Source organism: Cricetulus griseus, assembly GCF_003668045.3.
Source record: "Cricetulus griseus strain 17A/GY chromosome 1 unlocalized genomic scaffold, alternate assembly CriGri-PICRH-1.0 chr1_0, whole genome shotgun sequence".
NCBI lineage: Eukaryota > Metazoa > Chordata > Mammalia > Rodentia > Cricetidae > Cricetulus > Cricetulus griseus.
Window position 1 is genome coordinate 40,499,527 of NW_023276806.1, and position 21,266 is coordinate 40,520,792.

The following is a 21,266-nucleotide window of genomic DNA, read 5'->3' on the forward strand; positions in this document are numbered from 1 at the left end:
TTGACTTTAGGTTTTTCCATATTTAGTTTCTTTGGAAATAAAAAAATGCTTCTTAAATGATGGCCCTTTATAAATCCAACCAATCACAAATGATGCCTGAGTATGGTGTCCCTTGTAAAACACTAAAAAGGTAGTGTCATTAACATGAGGGAGAGAATCATTTCTTCACCTATCTCCCGACTATACTCTGGTTCTGTAAACCTTTCTATGAACAGTGTTGCGATGAGATCTTCCTGCTGCTTTTTTACCTCCTCTCAAAAGACTTCCTCCACTTTGTTCAGTCCACCCTAACCTCTTGTTTGAATCTACCATGTGTCCATCTCCAGGTTCATGTCTTACCTGTGTCCTCTGCTAAGACAGCTTTGACCGAGCAGAACCCATGTCAAAATCATGTCTCAGTTTTAATGGTATTTCCTTACTGAGGTTTCCTTTGGCTACCTTGTCTAAAATTTCAGTAGCCTAACATTTTCTCTCTAGTGTTAGGCTTTGTTTTCTACTTTAGCTTTTATACTAGTTGATGGTTCATATTTTATTTATTCTGCTTATAGTTTGTCTCTCCCCAGGAGCGAATAAACTCTAGGAAAAGCAAAGATTTTGTCTAATGTTTTCACTGCTGAATCTTCCAGTCCCAGAGGCATGTCTGGCACAGACGGGACACTTAATAAATTATTCTGAGTTTATTGACAAACGCATACAGATGTGAAATGTCTCAATATGCTAAATCAAAAGGCTAACCCAATGACATTATGCTCCAAGTTTGGTGAGGACGAGAAAATAAAAGGGCATCTTGATTATGGAAAAATCTGTCCATAAGATCCAGTTGTAGGATATTAGTGATTGATGGGGGAGGGCCTAACCCATTATGTGTGGTGCTATTACTGTTCTGCTGGCCCTGGTTTCTATGAGAAAGCAGGCTGAGTAAGCCATGATGAGCAAGCCAGTAAGCAGCACCTCTCCATGGCCTCTACATCAGCTCCTGCCTCCAGATTCCAGCCCTGTTTGAGTTTCTCACCTGACTTCCTTCAATGATGGACTACAGTGTAGAAGTGTAAGCCAAATAAATCCTTTCCTCCCCTGGCTTGATTTTTGGTCGTAGTGTTTCATCACAGAAACAGTAATCCACAAACTAAGACATTCATTTACCTAAGTAAAACTGTGTAAATTAACCCCCTAAGTTTGCATATTTGAAAATATCTCTGTGGCTATGCATGTAGTTAATGGAGATTCTGGTTAAAAATAATTGAAGATGGGGAACCAGAATTGAAAAGCTAAAGTAAAGGAAGTCCCATGTCTTTTAACATAAATGTAAGTATTATCACCATTAGTGATAGCGAACATGAGAGTATTAGTATAATTCTTTTCTAGATGTGTACTGTTCAGTTGTCTTTGTTGTGTAAATAGTGAAATTGAAGCACAGGGTTCGAATTCATACCCAAAATGAGGTGCTCATGTGTCAGACCCTAGAACTGTTCAACAGCAGCTCCTGAATTCAGTGCACTTTCCACTTTTAACAATTGTGCCTGGTCCGTTCTGATGACCTCCTCACCCAAAACAAGGAGCTATTTTTAACTTTCTTAATATAATGGCCATTCTACACGGACCCAGTGAATTCTGCACATGGTGAGACCACACATATTGATTTACCTTTCTCTGTGACATGCTTCAGCTTACAGAGGAAATCGGAAAACTTGAAGATAAAGTGGAATGTGCTAACAATGCCCTGAAAGCAGACTGGGAACGCTGGAAGCAGAACATGCAAAATGACCTCAAGTCAGCATTTACAGACACAGCCGAGGAGAACATCCGATACTATGAACAGGTAAGCCAGGGTTCTTGAAAGCTCTACCCGGTTAAATGGTAGGCTCTTGAGAGTCCATCTGCCCTGTTGAAAGAGTCGAGGAAAAAGCCAGCTGTCACAGCCCCAAGCCTCCTTGGTCACCCAAGCTAGTTTGTTCCCCTGCCCATTGATTATTCTGGAAGGATTTGCATTCCTCAAGAGGGTGGAATGGCCCTGATGGTTTTCTTGTTTTCTTCTTTTCTGTGTCTGTCTCAAAGAATTTACAAAGGAAGAAAAAGAGCAGATGTTTGAAGGCATACAAAATCAATCCATGCTACTGCTGACCCCTGTGATTCTGCTATCCCATAGCTAATAGAGCAACATGGGAAAAGCAGCTACTCTATGTATCCATCTATAAAAGAGTAACAAGTATTGTGGGAATTACCAATACAGAGCCAGGTAAAAATATAAGGGAATTTATTAGGGAAAAGCCTTACTTACAGAGTGACCTAGCCAGCCAGTGGGGCAGCAGTAAGTACAGCAAGCTGAGGATGAAACGGAAGAAGGGAAACCCACGTGAGTGCCCCTCACTCTTAAACCTTCTCTACATCACCCTGACCACACCCTTGCAGGCGTGGTCAGGCACACCTGTAGCCAGCCCTTAGCAGGCATGGCTACAGTGTACCCTACAAACAAGTGTTTGGGGGAAGGCATAGTGTTTAGTTAGCATTTTTCTTTTTGATAATCATTTTCAATTTTACAACTAAGTGTTCCTCAAAGAAGTTACTTTCTTAAATGAATTTCATAATGTTATCAGTTTTCCACCCAACATAGTCTAAACATACTTTCCTGGAATAATATTTGAAATTGAGTTCCCTAACATTACCAGTGAACAAAAATAACAAATATATGCAATTGATAGATTAAGGAGTTCATACTATATACCTACAATATTTACCATTTTAAAAGCACTTTAAATTCAAAAGTTATCTGTTTTGAAAGACAAACTGATATGGACATTTTCATAAAATGAGAATTAAATGAACACTTACTATCAACCAAACTTTATGCAGGAACCCTGAAGAGTGAGTATAGCATGGACAACAGCTCCTTTCTCATGGAGTTGGAGTTAGTATAGGAAACAGCTAAAACAAGAGATCCTAAAAATTGCAATGCATGTTCCAGTACAGAAAGTCATTCCAGGGACATTTAACCTAATACAAGGATGGGATGATGCTCAGAGAATAGGGTGAGGTTGGGATCTGAATGTTGAACAAGGCATCTGCACATGAAGATGTGAGAAATCAAGGTTCAGGAACCAAAACCCATGGACAAAGACATAGAAGTGAGCGACACATTCAGATCATCTTGCTGTGTTGGAGGAAGGGGAGGTCATGTTGAGTTAAAGATGAGCTTGTTGTAAGTTTAGTCTCAACATTCCTCCTAAGGTGGCCCTTGGGTTTTTAATCTGATGATGCCCATCATCTCCCTCCTTCTTGTTGATTTGTCATGCATACCCTTAAGCAATTCAAATATCTGAAAGTATCTCGAAACCTATGTTTGGATGATCTAAAATATTTCTCTTCAATAAAGTCCTTTTAGCCACATAAAGTGTCAGTATCACAGCTGTTTAGATCTGCAGTGTTCATTACTTCTCCTTTGTGTTCCAACCTGGGCCTGTTTACATATGGACTTTTAGTGGCCATCTGCTGAGATACGCATTTGAGCATGCCTTGTGGAGTTGGACAGGTACTCAGCAGTTAGGAGCATGGTCTTTTCTTCCAAAGAATGTGAGTTTCACCCCAAGTACCCATGTCAGGCCACTCATAGCTGCCTGTGGCTCCATCTCCAGGACATCCAATGTGCACGTGCGCGCGCGCGCGCGCACGCGCGCACACACACACACACACACACACACACACACACACACACACACACACACAATTAAAAATAGAAATAAATCTTTTTTAAAGAAATAAAATGCCTTGAAAAGTGAGACTGTGTAATAAACATGATTACTATTGTGAAGCATAAATACATTAAGATATTAAATCTGACAAGTACAACTAATTTTTTAAAGGTAAAGTCTGCTGAATTTTCTAAGTTTGGCCTTTTTTGTTTGGTTGAGTTTTCTTTTGTTTGCTTGCTTCTGTTTTTGAGACAGGGTCTCACTATTAGGCGTTACTTGGGAGAGTTATTTGTTTTTGTTTGTGTAACTTAAGAAGACCCTGCTCCAGATTTTTGTTGTTGTTTTTTCAGTGGTAACTTTTAATGTATCTGGAAGGTCAATCCACCAATACAGGACAAGGAAGTTGACACCCTTGAATAATTAAAATGTCTCAGTTAGTATAAAAGCCGTGAAAGCCTAAAGATCAGTAGTGTGCTGTCATCTGTTAACTTCAGACCATCGCAGATATATGGAGAAATGAAGTATTTCATGATCTTTTCATCCGGTTTAATTTAATCACATTCTCCCAGAAATACCTCTGATTTCTTCAACATTCACATAGATAAATCCCCAAAGGGCCTGTTCCTATTGCAAATATAAAAGGGAGTTTGTACATCTGCCTTTAGATTTGCTTATATGAAGGAAAATGATCACAGCTTGTATAACTTCAAATTTAAATATCAAAACGAAAGAGGGAAATGAGATTACACATATGCGGAGTGGGCCTGAGTCACACGCTAGTGACTGCCATTCTAAAATGTCATACCTACATTCACAAATTGGCAGGAGACAGTTGACTCTGGCTAAAAAGTGGATACGTAAAAAGTGACTCCATTGTTTTCTATGTGAAACCACACCCAGCTTGGAGAGTATAGGCAGGTATCCATTCGCTTCAGTGCTCTGCTCCACACAGTGTGTCTGCAGGCATTGTCACTGCTCTGAGAACATTGTGAAATGGGTTTCCATAAACTGAGTGACAGGGGATTTCAATAGGAGATGAAATACTATGGGAATACCTTCATGGGGGCACTCTGTCCTTGACTGAAACAATGTGAAACCGGACATGATTCTACAACAGCATCCAAAGGAAATCTTGTTGATGTGGTAATGTGACAGGGATGTTGAAACAGTACAATAAGGCATGTGGAACGAAGAGAGGGCATGTTTTTCTCTCTTCCTTTCTAGCTAAAAAAGAAGTATGGTTTTTTGTTTTATTTTATTTTATTTTATTTTGGTTGCTCTCAATGTTTATTATAGAGATGTAGAAAGCTTCAGAGGAAGTTGATCCTTGAGAAGAGAAACAGTGGATTTGAAGAGAACATTCTTATGGAAGCTTTCTTTTAGTATGATTGAGTCTACTGAGCTATCCTGCCTCCTCTTACACATGAGCTTTGGGTACCTCCTTGGACTTGGTGGCAGTACAGTTAGTTTCAAGATAGCATTGTCATGGCCCTGGATTTGGGCAAAACTAGAAAAAAAAAAAAAACAATGACTGTTTGAGTGGGAAAGTAGTCTAGCGACTTCACTGTTGTCACTAAGGAGTTCATAAGCAGCCCTGATTTCCCTGCCTTTGCTTTCTTTGTCTCTAATACATCAAGAGCAGCCTGACAGTAATAAATAAGTAAATAAATAAATAAATAAAATAAGAGTAGGGAATTCACAGAATTCACCAGAGGTACCCGGAAGTTGTGGTGAGGAGTGGAGTTAGTAAGGGATCTGAATTTCAGAACACTGTAGCTCACAGCACTCTTTGCATATGCCCAGGGTTCCTATAGCTGAGGGACTGTTATGGTCAGCCCTGCTCGAAGTGTCACATGGAGCATCTCCTTTGGCTTTCTCTTTAACTCCACCTCTACACCACCCTTCCCAAGTTTCCAACAATGGAAACTTTTAATGGTGATTTTTATCAAGTTGAACAGGTGATAATTAAGTGATAATGAACAAATAAACTTTATTCCTTTGCAAAATTTATTTTGGTATCACTAGAAGGTATATAAAAAAGTCATTGTCTTATAGCCTATTTTTCTAGTTAAAAGAAAAAAGAAAAATACATACTTACTGAAAACAAACACATAGAAATTAAATAGTTACCTGGTTTAAAATAAAGAAATAAAGGTTCATAACCCTATTTCTTTACAGAAAAGTAGATTTGAATATAATTATAGAAAATAATCACTAGCATAAGATTATCATACTCGTTAAAATGTTTGCATGGTCCTTTCTGAAAGTTCTCACATGAAATACATTATTTATTTATTTTAGGCCTTGATAATTAAAATGATTATATTTGTTTTTTCATATTTTTAGTTGTTTTACATAATTTTCAATGTACTCATAATTGTCATGTAACATATTTATAAATCATCATGGGATTAGATAATTCCTTTTTCTTAGAATTTGAATATATTTTTTCTATCATAATAATACTATTAAGCCAGTCAGGCTGGCATATATGTGTGAGGGGACAGTCAAGGAATAGCTGCTTGTGAATAGGGACTGAGAGAGCCCGGATGCCGGCGTGCACTTGGATATGCTGGTACCGGACACAGATATATGTCAGTGGAGAGCCATATGTCCATTTTGCTAGGGGCAAGGGAAACTGTTTCACAATTTCCTGAAGAATGCTATCTTTTATCTAACAGCCAGAAGTTCTTCTGTAGTCTATCTTGAATTGAGCCTAGACTCAATATTGGAGCAAGACAGTGGACCTGCCCTTTTGGGAAGAAATAGTGTAGCATTTGGCGCTGACACCATACACCTGCAGTCTGAACTATCTACAAGGCTGGGACAGAAATACTTAAGCACTTGTTTAATAATAATAATAATAATAATAATAATAATAATAATAATAGCCATAATAATGATCTCTTAAGTGATTATTAATATTAGCTGTTGAAATTTGGGTTTATGAATTTGAAATAACCAGAGCACTGGTGACTACATTTCAGATGCAGGCAGGAAGCCTGAGGCAGAGCAATAGGGTACATGAACAAATTACAAGTCAATACAATGGAAATGAAAATTCACAAAGAAAATGCTATAAGGAAACCCATTATATTATATACTAACTTTAAAATAAATAAAAAAGAAATGACTCCAGTATTATCAGTTATTAGTAGTCCACCTTTATAATCACTATATTATTATATCTTATTTTAGAGTGTCATTTGTCCTCATGTAAAATGATTTCTTTAAGATTCCATTATTCCCCAGTATGGTGGCAAACACCTTTAAATCTGAAGTAGGTTATTTTTCTGAGAGAATAAAGGGAATCAGCCAGAACAGGGCAGAGGACTTATGGTGAACAGTGGTGGAGAGGGGACAGAATAGAACAAAGTATAATGACACACATGTACAAAAATGTTACAATGAAACCCAGTACTTTGTATACTGACTTACAAATTAACAAAAATGATTCTATTATCAAAGCCATGTGGTAAGCACTGTGGTAGATCCAATTTTAAGCTCAAATCTTGTTCATACAATTAAAGTTTATTATGGAAGAATAATATACATATTCATTAGATTGATAAAGCTTTACAATTGGTTTTTTGAGACAGCCTCTTGCTATGTAGCACAAGATGGCTTAGAACTCATTCAGTAGCCCAAACTTTCCTCAGAATTATGGCAATCCTCCTGCTTCAACCCTCTGAGTGACAGCATCACAGGCAGGCACCACTACAGCTTGTGCTGATATTTTCAATGAGAGTTTATTTAAATTTCTTCTGTTCTGTTGTTCTATTAAGTTCAGTAATTGATAGAACTAAAGAAGGATTCTGGTCTCAGTAGGCACCACAAATATTTGGGGCCACATGGACATCTAGGAAGTAGGAAAGCATTTAAGGTGAAATGCATTTTCTGGGAGGAAAATAAACATGGAAGAAAATGTCTTCATAAGGGCACATCTATATCCAAATGAGTACCATGCCTGATGTTTACCCAACATCCAAATCCAGTTGTTTGTGAGTCATTTTAAAATTACACAATTTTTTAAAGCAGGTTTTATAACAGGCCTACAAATTAAGTAATGGACAGATGGGCTCCAAGAATCCTGAATGTTCTTCCGGCATAGTTTCCTTTTCCATTTTCATTTCTGGGATGCATCCCTTCTTACATTTGGAAAATGGGAAACACCAAAGGGTTGCTTTTAACGTAAGTGTTACACTACAGACTGGACACATTTTTCTGATGTGGGAAAAAAATGCCAAAAAAAACACCCCGGTCCAAGTTAGGATATCTCCCAAGAATTCTGATTACATGAGGTAAAAATGTCTTGATTATAATTATAAAATGCTATCTAAGAAAGAATCTGATCTAGATTTCTGTCAAATTTCATTCTCTTGGAAGCTGAAAAATCAGAAAAGTTACTTTAATGAAAGGAGCAAGGTGAGCAGTCTCATGACATTTAATTCTAACCAAAAAAGGAGGACTGTTACCTGCCATTAACCTAAGGATAAAGTGCTTTTTAAATCCAGAAGGAGAAAGTCAAGAAGGGAAACTCTAGCCATTTCCATATTCCCTAGAATTTAGTAAAGTGGCTTGAAAAATTATAGAAAAGTTAGTTACACTTTCAAAGTCAAAGACTTTAAAGAAGTCTATGATTTAAGAGAGTGGGCAGTTCTGAAATTTGAAGTGTAGATCATAGAAAGAATCAGATGTGATTGCACTGTGGACTGTGGACCATGAAAAGAAAGATCAAAGCAGAATACATTTAAAAATGAGTCCAGAAAAGAGTGGGAAGTACCAGGGGTCACATTTCAACAGAGAGCGAGGTTTGAGGAGGAGGGGGAGTTGAGAAATTTCCAAATAGTACGAGAGTTAAGTATGTGGAACCTCTTAGGATTACAGAAAATGAAGATCTAATATGTTAATAAAATTATTACGAGAAATCTCGGATGGAGACTCACAGAAAGAGAAAACGGCCAGTTGTCTTTGGTTCTGCTTCTGTGCTTTCCATCAAGGAGGAGGGAAATGGAAATACAATGGATATACCCATCAAAAAACAAAGCAAAACTAAAGCAAAAAGAATTATATTTGAAGAGATTAAATAAAAACTATCCATTGCACAGAAGCAGAAAGCTGGGTGCATTGTTTTCTTCCTGAATATTATGAAAGTATTGCCAGCTGGAGAACAGAGTCACAGCCTCAAGGGATGCCCTTAATTCCAAACTGACTCATAGAGGGCAGATCGATGGGTCTTCCCTATTCACTCCTTGTTCCCTTCCTAGGTGACTATGAATGTTAACTCCAGAAACTTGGAACCACTGCCACCTATTTCCAGTTAACGTCCTCTGCCATTTGGATGAGTATCATACACAGTCACCCAGTACTGCTCAGTTCTCTGTATCAATCACCCTGGAGAGGCAAGGGTCGACACAGCAGAAACTTTACTCATGTAGAAGATTTTTCCTGTGATTTTGAGCCTAAAGAATGCAGGCAGCGTTTGAATTTTCTCTTAAAATCTTGGGACAGAGGTTTTTGTGGATGGCCTCTATTGGATCGTTAAGTATCTGTATATATTGGCTCTCTCTCAGGTTGAACTTGAGTCAAGAGGCACCTTCCTTACAGTCAACCTTCCTGTTATTACTGTAAAAATGAAGTTGAGCTATAGGCAACGTAGGAAGCCATAAGTGAGTGACTTCCTGAGTGAATGTGTACTGTTGACATGGGCTTGACCCTGTCAAGGACTCCAAGGCCTCATCCACATGGGTGTGTCAAAGCCTTCCAAAGGTGAGGCTCACAGGGATGGCAAAGCTTTCCTGGCGATGGAGTGGGGAAAGGGAGCTCACATTGAGTTGAAGCTAGTGGCCAGTATGTACAAAAACTAGCAACTGCTGCTTCCTCCTCCCCAGGTGTTTCCAACCTCTGCTGCCTACAGAGACCGCATACTGAGACTAATTAGCCCTTTCCCCTTTTCTGTACACAATAAACATGCAAAGGTTCCATGTTGCTTTGGTAGTAGATGCCACTCCATCAGAGTGCACACACCCTACCTGATGCCCACTTTTCTCTATGTCTGTCTTTTTTCATTCCCTTGTGGCCCTTCATCAGGGTTCTAAGACCCAAGCTTCAAAGTTGCAGCATAGCTGAGCTAGAAAAGTCTAGAATATTCTAGAACTGGGAACTTAGAATTCATATCAGAGTGCTTTTTTGTTTGGCTGATTGGTTGTTTTCATTTGTTTTGTGTTTTTTTGTGCTTTTTTTGTTTGCTTGCTTACTTGTTTTCCTAGCATGACTCCTAACAGTTACTCATATGTGATATGTACCCTTGAGCCCATGAAGACAAATTTCTTAATGGTATCAAAAACAGTTCCCCAAGGAAATAACTCTCAATAGATTGTCTCAGAACTTCATGGGATTGGACAGTGCTCAGGTGTGTGTGTGTGTGTGTGTGTGTGTGTGTGTGTGTGTGTGTGTGTGTGTGTGTGCATGTCTGATTGGCAAGGGTGGGAGGGTACTGCAAATCCAACATACCTTCTTAGGAAGCTCAGAACCTTAAAAATTTACTGAACCTAGACATTTTATACCAGTTAAAATATTTTAATCCATTGTGTCCCTGTACCCTCATTATTTTTTCTCTTAATCACTGGAAGGCACCTACTAGAAGCCAAAACATCTGGATTAGGAAATACAGGTACAATTTAGTGTTTTTGTATGGACCATCCAATTCTCTTGGGCATGGTCATCTTCATCAAATAGGAAACAGCTACTTCTTACCATCCCAGTGCCATGTGATGGCCATCTATTGAATATCTAGGAGCTCTCTCCTATTTCTTTTAGAAAGATCAACATTACTCAGAGTTTAATAATTAACTTTGTCATCCCTATCATCCTTTATACTGTCTACATTATAGAAAATTATTTTCCTGGTGAGCAATAAATTCTTATTCCAAGTAAAATCAGGAGGTATACAGCAAGAATGAATAAAGCATGAGAATAGGAAATACAATGATATTTTATAAACTTAGGATGTTAAAATTTTGTCTTTACTGTGTAAGAAGAGGCTTCACAATTGACTATGGTTCCCAATTTTCAGTGGATAATTTACTTTTGCTTTTAATTACTTTGGAATGCTTACTGAAGGCAATTACAGTAGTATACTCTCTATTCACCATAAGGAATATGATAGAGGGATATCCTGGAAAAAAACTTCCATACATACCAGGAAACTGCTTATCAGGTGGGAAAATGGTAACTAGAAATTTTGGATAAACAAAGAAGCAAGAATTATAAACTGAATTCAAACGACATTTAATATTAAAGGATGGCCAGGTATGGTGGCAAATGCCTATAATTGCAGTACTTTGGGAGGCTGAAGTGGAAGAATGGGTATGACTTTGATGCCAGCCTGCTCTACATACTAAGTTCCAGGCTAGATTGAGTTGTAAAGTGAAATTCTGTCTAAAAATTAACAAAAACGATGGTTTCTATCCAAATTAGGCATGCAAAGTTCATAACCAGTCATTGTTCTACATAACCATGCCATTTTTAGTATGTTTCATATAATTAGTAAACATTTTTGATATTTTGGAGGTTTCTGCTGTCTCAAAACTTCTATTAAAATAGTCTCATCACTATTTTGTGGCCTGTAATATAATTATTTCTCAATATCCATGATAATGAAAATGAGTTCATGTGCACAATGGAGGGAAAGCATGGGCATCTGCCTCTTCCCATACTTTAAACTAGGGATGTTTTCTGGAGCTAAATTATTTAGAGATTTAATAGGAAGATATTAGAAAAGGATAGATGCTTTAAAACATACAGATGATATATACAAAAACATAACATTTCAAAGAAGAGAGTTAGAATGCCCTTAGCTGATTTTAAAATTCTAATCATGCTCTTTTGGTGTTCATTAGCTCATATGCTAGTAGTGGAAGGTAATAATTTTCTCCTACGCCTGTGTCATCGTTACAAACACACACACACACACACACACACACACACATGAACGAATGTATGTATGCACACAGACATGCCTACAGACACCATTAACTTTTAGGAGAATGAGAGAACTCATAGGAAATGCTTTAAAATAAGGTATCAAAATATCATAGTTATGTTTTGATCAATTGTGTAATAAAAGAAAGATAGATGTGTTCACTGCAATTTTCTGTAGCATCAATAGATGGCTAAACGAAAGTAAGATTTAAAAAGTAAGCTTGAAATGCCCATATTTAACATGATGAACCCCATCAAATGGCTGGTTTTATTATCAAAAGCAATAATAGGATATAGTGAATGGAAAGAATATGAATGCAAATTCAGGCCCTTGGATTAGTTTATCCCACAAAGATGATTAACATTTTAGACCTCTCTCTACCCCAGCAACCCATGTGTAAAAATAAGAGAAATGGAATAAGTGATACGGGATGCACCTTCTGTCTTTTTCAGATTTTGAGTTAGATATCCACAGACTACTATGGGATAATAAATAAGTGGGCCACAAGATGGCGTCTGTAGCTAATGAGTCTTTTTTACTTTAACCCTTGCAGCGGTTAATCGAACACACAGCTTCGTAACATTGTGTTAGTAAAAATGTAGTATGCACATTCTGCTATTCTAAAGTTACAGATACTTCTAAAATTAAATCTTGTCAGATTATTTCTAGAATCTGGATTCAGACTTCTATACATGTGAGGTTCCAGTCCCTTCTCCTTATCTTGTCTTTCTTTTTTTCTCTTTTGGGCAGTACTGAGGATTGAACTCAAAGTCTTTCATATGCTATGCAAGTGTTCTACCACTGTTCAGAGTATTTGCATATTTTTTATTTTGGAACAGAGACTCACTGGCTTGCCCTTGAACTCGCTCTGTAACCATACTTCCTGTTAAGTTACAGTCCCCCTGCCTTAGACTCCCAACTAGCTGATATTAGTCTTGTACCACCAGACCTGACTAGCCTATCTCCTAAACTACTAATTTTACTGGAGCCTGAAACTTCAATATAGAAAACAGGCTTTGAAGCTGTTAAATGAATTAATGAAAAGCACCAGACTCGGAGTCTAGCAGCTAGGAAATATTTGGTGCATGTAGGCTAAGCATAGTAGCAGCAGCAGCTCTGATGAAGATTGAAAAGATTCCTCATGTTCCTGTAGATCTTACTTTTGGAAACTGAATGATGATAATTATCTTGCAAATACCAAATACTTGAGGGAATGTTTAAATTTTTATGATCACCATATTTCATAATGGCTCTAGGCAAGCAGAACTAGACAAAATTGTAAATCATATGTAATTTCATTTGCCAACTTCTTGGCAGCCACAGTCAGCCTCTGAAACCTTCCATTTTAGTGGAAACCCATTTATTTTATATGTAGATGAATAAGCCAAACAAAACAGAGAATTCACAGTAGACCTCCTCACATCCCACAAGGTGACACAATACCAATATGAGCTCCTGTCACTTCCAGTGAAAAGCTGCTGTGTCTATGGGAACATTGCTGTCACCACTGAGTGTTTAGAAACCTTGATCACATCTGTTTGTGGGACTACTATGCACTTGCGAACTAAGGAGACATTTGCCTGTGCTGGTGGCCAAATGTCATCACCATCTCTGCTGAGGCAGCAAGAGATTTCCTTTCAAACCTCAAAGTTACTTTTGGAATTGAAGCTTAGTTTTCCTAGCATCTCATATTCATGTATTTGAATAGGTTTGGAGTGGATATGGAGAAGCGGAGTATGTTTTCTGTGGTGTGTGTCCACAGGACTAACTAACTCCTTTACCAGCTACTGTCTCCAAGTGTTCTTTGCTCTCACAAAGCTGTCTGCCCTTTTCCTAAAGGACAGTGTCACCTGGGGAGAATGTTTGCTGGATTTTTTGGTTACAGAAAATTTAGTGTGAACCTCCTTTTCAGTTCCCACCCCCCATCCTGGCTAACACACATTCACCACCTCACTTAATTTTCCATGGAGTGGAACATTGACTGTGCTCTTGTGAAGAGAAACAGAACAGTGTTCTGTGAATCAGTTTTTTTTTTGGGGGGGTTGTTTTTGTTTTGTTTTGTTTTCTTGGTTTTTTGAGACAGGTTTCCCTGCGTATAGCTCTGGTTGTCACTCTGTAGACCAGGCTCACAGAGGTCTGCCTAACTCTGCCTTTGAGAGCTGAGATTAAAGCCATGCACCACCACTATCTGGCTTGTTCTGTTTTTTAAAATATTTATCGTTGTGTATGTGTGAATGTGTGCATGCACCATGGCCTGCCTGGGGAGATTAGATTACAACTTTGTGGAGCTGGTTCTCTCCTTCCACCTGTGGTTCTGGGGACCCAACTGAGGTCACCTGGCTTGCATGGCAAGTACCTTAACCCTTTGAGCCATGTAGCTCCCAAATTTATTCTCTTAACTAAAATAGGATTTTCTGATTCCATCAGAAGACGATTACATAAAATCAAGTGTGGAAATTGGTGACACAGTATTCAAATGAAGGCAGAACCCTGTGGTTGGAGTCCCCACGAATGCATAAGAAACTAAACTTGATTAGACTGGCTGATGCTACAGAGACTTAGATAGTGAGGATGCCTGTGATTAATATCATTTTTAATTTTTTTGCCCTTACTCTGATTTATGCAAATACTAACTAGCTTCATTGACAATAATGATTTTCTGAAAGAAAAAGTGAATGCATACTTTCAATTCAAGGACAAATTGATAGAAACTCCTTATTTAAAAAGCTAACTTAAAAGCCAGAATCATTGGGTTTTGGGATTTTGGTGACCTTATTCTTCATATTTTCCACTGTCACAATGCTGAGCCCTGTAGATGCTCCGTATCCTAAGCTGATTAACTGTGTGGTGTGAACTGTCTATTGCTTGAGAGATTCCTTAGGCTCTCTAGTTTGAAGCAAAGCAAGAAAGAATAACAAGAAGCATGCTAGACATCAACTTTTCTAGTTTCTGTTACATTTATTGATTTGTTTGTTTAGTGCTTGACTGTGTGCATGTGTGTGGGCACACATGCCATGTCATGACCCAGCATGTCTCAGCCTTAGTCCATGAGGTTCTACCTGAGTGGGGGGGTGTGGACCTGGAAGCTCCGAGCAACTCAACAGCAATAAAGACCAAACACAGGCATCTTGTCATCTTCAGAGAGCTCTCAGTTCCATGTTGTAGAACTAGAGTCATTTCTTTATTAGCCATCTTTTCTGGTGTTTCTTAACCATCCTGCCAATACCACGAGGGAACCATCTTTCTCTTTGTTCCCTCTCTGCTCGATGGCCCCTAACTCCTAACCTTGGGTCCTCACAAGTTACTCACATACCTCTGCCCTCCCTGCCCAGGTGAGGGCCTATTTAGATGCTTAGGTGCATAGAGATGCAAATAAGAGGCATATTACCCTGAGGCCATGGAAAACAATAGTAGCCTTACTGGCATTAACAATACAATAGTAGGCCAGAGCTTTCTGGTGCCTCTGTTTACAGGAGCTAGAGACTGGGCCCCAAAATAGTCCATAACTGAAATATTTGGTCCCCCACAATGCCATAACATGCCTGTGGAAGTCAGTGGACAACTTGTGAGTGTTGGTTATTCCCTTCCACCATGTGGATCTAGGGCAGCAGTCCTCAGCCTGTGGGTCATTACTCCTTTAGAAATTCTCTTTATCCAAATAAATTGCCTTTTGTTTCATGAAAATAGCTAAATTACAGTTACAAGGTAATGGCGAAAACAATTTTGTGAGAGTTTTTTTTTTTCTTTCTTTCTTTTTTTTTTCCTGAGACAGGGTTTCCTCTGTGTTGCTTTGGAGCCTGTGCTGGAACTGTCTCTGTAGACCAGGCTGGTCTCTGAACTCACAGAGATCCAGAGATCTGCCTGCTCTGCCTCCCAAGTGCTGGGATTAAAGGCATGCGCCTCCAAAACCCAGCTCAATTTTATGGTTTTAATACATGAGGAACTGTATTAAAGGGTCATTAGGAGTATTGAGAAACAATGATTTAGGTAATGAACTCAAATTGGCAGGCTCAGCAGCAAGCACCTTTACCAACTGAGCCAGCTTGCCCCTTTTTATTGCCTTTTAAAAGAGATATGTAGATTGCCATGATATATGTGCCAGTTGTCAGATAACTCAAGTGAATATTACCCCCAGATGGATGGGAAGGAACAGTTACTCAATACATTTATTTAAAGTAAGGCATCTTACACTAAGATTCCAAAAGAGGGCCAGAAACAAAGCTCAGCACATTTTAAAAGCACTTGCCACCAAGCCAGTACCCATATACTATAAAGAGAGAAGCAGTTCCCACAGTTGTCCTCTGCCCTCCACACACATGCAGCCACCAGCGCACTACACACTATCACACAAAATTAAACAGTTTAATTAATAGGGACAATAATAACAATTCAAAAGGATTTTAAAAACCCTGAAGAGATTGAGTGGCATCATGGATTACATAGTTTAAATCAAATCCTTAACTTTTCAGACCCAAAATGTTCATTGAACACAAGCCTGAGCAGAAATGAGTCCAGAGGACATGAGGACAAAACTTTGCATTTAGAAATTGCAGAGCAACAGAGAACAGGAAACCATTTCATAAGAAGAAGGAACGTGCAGCTTTTATGTCCATCATATTAGCATTGGTTTTTCAACACATTCCTTCTGTGCAGCCCTCTGCCTTCACTGAGCAGTAGCTGAATACCTGATGTGTCTAGACCCTGTCATCTTCAAAGGCAGTGTGTACTACTCTAAGTAAAGCATGGTTGAGAAATGTATAGAGAATCAGCTTCCATATACACAGACTGCATACATATTCTTTTCTTAACATTTGACCACCCTGCTACCCCCTATTTTCTTGTCCCTCTCCTCCCAAAATAATCCTTTTTCACTGTGTAAAAAGGAGACATCTTGTCATCTCTGCCAGTGACATATTAAATGTACTCCTGTGGTGACATAGGAGATCTGTCATTCCCCGAATGTTAATAAATAAACATTAGCTATGGTCCCCAGGATATTCACAATGCTTTAACTAGACCAAAGTCATTTGAGCCTCAACTTCCTCACTTGTAAAGTAGTGTTTATAATAGTAACTGTACGCTCAAAACATATAACGTATAAAAGAACTATTGTAATGCCTATTGTGTATTTATAGCAATGTATCCAATGTTGATTGTATATGTTATCTATAGAAGTTGTTCTATGATTTCCAGCAATTGAAATGCATGAAATCTTTTCTCTGCTTCCAGTTGGAGAATGGCAAGGGAGTTAGTCAGTAATGTCTCTTTACTGTGTTTCAATAGCATTAGTGCTTTATAAATGCATGTTGGTTCACAATACTAACTGGCTTGGATTGCAGCTAGCACCACAGCCTCTAGTAAACTGGCTTAGTTGAAGTACAAGATGACAGTGAAAAAAAAGAGTTTGTTTGAGGACCAGCGTCCTTCTTGGTTCCATTCAGAGTCTTTATTTGACTTGAATTCTGAACAAAGAAAGCTGTTTGGAATTTCATTTTGAGTTTTATCTGGGGGATGGTCAGTTTATTTAAGTGTAGTTTGGCTGAGTTGTCAAAAAGATGCTCTATGTATCTGAAAGCAGCAAATGCTTTGGATGGTCCTGCAGGGTTAAAGGCTGCTGGTTATGAGTGACCTCTCAGAGAAGGGGCAAGAGCTCAACTGGAAGGTTTTCGGGGAAAATGGCTCTCCTAGCCTGTATGTTAGATTGTCAGTCAGTTTTCTCATTGTGTTCTTTTGACATTTTTATACTTACATTTGGTGAAGGAGACCTGAAACCAAGTTTAAATTGGGAAGAGAAACATATTCTTAAATAGCCAATACTTATTTCATATATGCATAGGAGGGAAACTATAGGGTTTTGTTTTTACAGATTTTCTTTCCTAATATATAGAATTTCTTATCTATTCTTGATTCACTGAGAATTTTTGTCTTAATCAGAAATAGATGACTATGGAATTTGGCAAATGTTCTTTAGTAGATGTTGAGATGATTCTGTGTTTAATGTGGTCAGTGTTGTTGAGAGCTAATCAAACCTTGCATTTCATGAATAAAATCCATTTGCATATTATGTACAATAATTCTTTGAAGAGATGACTGACTTTTCTTTCCTATTGTTTTTAGAATTTTTGCATCTACATTGCTGATTAAAATCAGTCTCCAATTTTCATCTACAATCTCTTTGATTTGGGTTAGCTAGAAAGCTCTCCTGTGTCTTCAGTTGTTTGTATTTCTACATAATTGGTATGACTTCTTTAAAAGTTTCAACTTACCACTGAATTATTTTCAGGGTGAACATTACTCTCAGTTTAAATTAGTTTGGATTATCTTTTTCTATTGCAGTAGCTTTGGGGATTTTCACCTTTTGAGTAATGGGCCATTGTTCCATTTCATCTGAACTTCAAGTGCAAAGGCATAAAGCTGGTGGTTTTGCGTTCTTGAAGTCAGAGGGATCTGAGCTAATGTTGCCCTTTCATTCTCCACTCCTGATAAATCGTCTCACCTTTCCTTTGCCATCGCTACACTGTGAGGGATCTAACAGAGGGCTGCATGCATACTTGGCAAGTGCTGTACCATCAAGTCCTATGACCCTGTGCCATCTTCCTTGTTTATGATCAGTAAGGCACTTTAACAGTATCACTAATCTTCTCAAAGATTCAACATTTAGTGACATTGTTTTTTTCCTATTGTCTTATTGATTCCTCCTCTGGTTCACCCACACAAACGTACGTCTGCCTGCACAGACATGCACCTCCTGCCCCTCACTTTGGCTTTAATGTTTGTTGTCATCTGTTTTGCTCTTGATCTTTTGATTTTTAAATTAGAAATTAAATTCATTGATTGGAGACCTTTTCCTCATCTCTAATGTAGGCAATTAGACTTTCACTGTTTGCTTCCTTAGTGGTATTTAGTGGTACGTAGAAATTTTTGAAACATTGTGATTTCTTTTTTATTCAGTTAAGATACTTCAGTATTTCTCCTTTGGTTTCTTCTGTGATCCAGGAGTATTTAAAATTCTCCTATTTAGACTGCAAATACTTAGAGGCTTTCATGGGTGTTTCTCTTACTGGTATCTAACTTCATTCAACAGTATTTAGAGACCATAATCCACATGGCTTGTATGTAAAAATATTTTTTGAGACAGGGTCTCATTCAGTAGCCTAGCCTGGCCTTAAACTCACTATGCATCCCAGACAAAGGTACTAACAAAGAGCAAGTCTGAAGCCTCAGTCTCCTGTGTGTTGGGATTATAAGCATGTGCTACCACACTAGCCTATTGAGATGTCTCATATGTTCCAGAGTATAGTGCATGAAAGATGCATTTCTGATTTTGTTCTTTAGATATGCATTAGGCTAACATGATGGATCATATGCTTCAAATCTTTATCACTGTTTTTCTGTCCACATGTTAAATATAATAGGACCTCAAAATGAATCATAAATACAATTGCCCTTCTCCTTGTATGGCTCTGCTTGTGTTTAATGTATCATGGATTTCCAGATTTACTGCTATGAATCCTTATCTTGTTAGGGATCTTTTTTTCTGGGGTCTTTAATACTGATATAGTATTATTATTCAGCTGTTTCTTTGGACATGCATTTTGCATACACACATTTTCATTTTGTCATCATTTTTTAAATATTTATAAACAAAGTACAGGTGTGTCTTAGTTTTCTGTCTACTTTTTATCCCTTTTATTGAGATGTGCAGTCTGTAAACATTTAAATTGACTTTTGACAGGATTAAGTTTAAATGTTTTATCTTGCTGTTATTTTTTTATTCCTTTCATTATTTTTATTTTCCTTCTGGCTTTGGGGGACTAATAGATATTTTATATAATTTGTTCTTCCACCTGTTGTTGGTGTGTTGTGTGTATTTCTTTGTTCCATAATTCTAATGATGTTTTAGCCGTTAAATATTGAGTCTCACCACCTAGTCCCATTACATAATAAAATAACAGATAGCTTTCACAGAACTCTTGTGCTTGGTAGTGTGCATGAAGTGCTTGCACAGTTGCAAACATACATGTCTCACACCTGATGTAGTGAGATGCTAATCATCACCAGGTCTAGATGCCAATATGTACCTTTTCAGGTCCAGATGAGTAAATGTAAGCTCTCTTTTCTCTTCTGTCAGTGGGATACCAATGGATTGTTTTGTATGTTTTCCTCTTATTTTCCAATAGTTTCTCTCATTAAGAGTTAGAATACAGGGCTGTGAAGAGGGTTTAGTTGGTAATTTGATTGCTGCACAAGCATGCACACTAAGATAGCCCATGGGAAGAGCCTGGGGTGGGGGCACACATCTGTCATCCCAGTGCTAGGTGGCTGGAGACTGAAGAATCCATGATGTTTGCTGGCCAGACAGTCAAGCCAAATCAGTGAAGTCCATGTTCAATGAGAGATTCTTTCTCAAAAATCAATATAGAGAGCACCTGAAGAAGACAGCCAATGATCTTTGTAAACATACAATGAAAATGTCTACAGCTATGCAAAATGCACACACACACACACACACACACACACACACACACACACACACACACACACACACACAAAGAGGTATTAAAATATCTAAGAAATGATGGATACTCTCAAGCTGGCAGGAGAAGTAGGTCAGATTGCTGTATTGCTGTAGGAGTTTGTACTGAGATGCTTTATTATTCATTTGAATACTGACCATCAGCCAGAGCTGATCTCTCTCATGACATTTGTGTTATACAGTGCCTTGCTACTTGGGAATCATTCCTCACATCACAGACTGACCTTCCCTTGGAAGAGGACTCTGAAGATAAAATTTAATCCTATTGACAACTCCTGTATGATCTTTGAGAGACAGTGTCTATCAACCAAAGTTGTTTTTTTCTGGATTGGCTGTGCCCTTTATAAAGTGGATGACAAATGATTTTGCCCTGGCTGGAAAACCAACAACTTACAAACTCAGGTATTCCAGGTCATCAACGTGAATTTGTGATATAAATATATCTACCTAGATATATAGATCTGTTATATGATGTATATTCTATAGATCTATAGATCTGTTATATGGATAGATATTTATCTATGTCTATGTGGATAGAAAGAGATTTAGTGTGTTTTAATTTTGTTCTTAAATTTATGTGCCATTAATTGCATATAGAGGTTTTTTTTCTTACATATTTGACTGTGGAACATTACATTTTTCAATATGTTGTAAAGACTTGGTTTTAATAAAATCTTTATTAAGAAGTTGGTGTCTATGATGTGTTATTTTTCTGTCAGAGGTCAAACCTCTGAAACAGTTTTTAATGTTGATTCAGTATGTATTATTAAGGATATTTTGCATGTGCTTTAATCATAATTTACTTTGATACTGAGAATTTGAAATAAATATAAAAAATGCTTGAACATTAATAATAGTTGCTTAATTTTTTATTAAAAATTAAGTAGTTGTTTTCAGCAATGTAAAAATTTTCCAAAGTAGGCTTTAAATTGTTATTTGTCTTATTATTTGGAAATCCTCATATAACCTCATTCATACTAACAAATGGATTCTCTGTTTTGGTAGTTGTTTGCATATCTTTATAAGTCACATCCAGCTTTTAACTTTTTAAGGCATACAG

General features: G+C 37.8%; 1 protein-coding gene across 3 annotated transcripts in view; it reads left to right on the top strand.

Moving 5' to 3' along the window:
• Nucleotides 1-20,892, top strand: part of Snx7 (sorting nexin 7) — an 83,727-nt gene extending 62,835 nt beyond the window's left edge. For 2 of the 3 annotated variants that reach the window (XM_027395601.2, XM_027395604.2), the window contains exons 8-9: nt 1,667-1,819; nt 20,389-20,892. In XM_027395601.2, the coding sequence (XP_027251402.1) occupies nt 1,667-1,819; nt 20,389-20,466 (231 nt within the window). In that variant the 3' untranslated portion in view covers nt 20,467-20,892. Of the gene's footprint in view, nt 1-1,666; nt 1,820-8,953; nt 9,150-20,388 lie in introns of those variants that run through there. The other variant, XM_027395602.2, reaches the window with a different exon arrangement.
• Nucleotides 20,893-21,266: the final 374 nt, after the last annotated feature.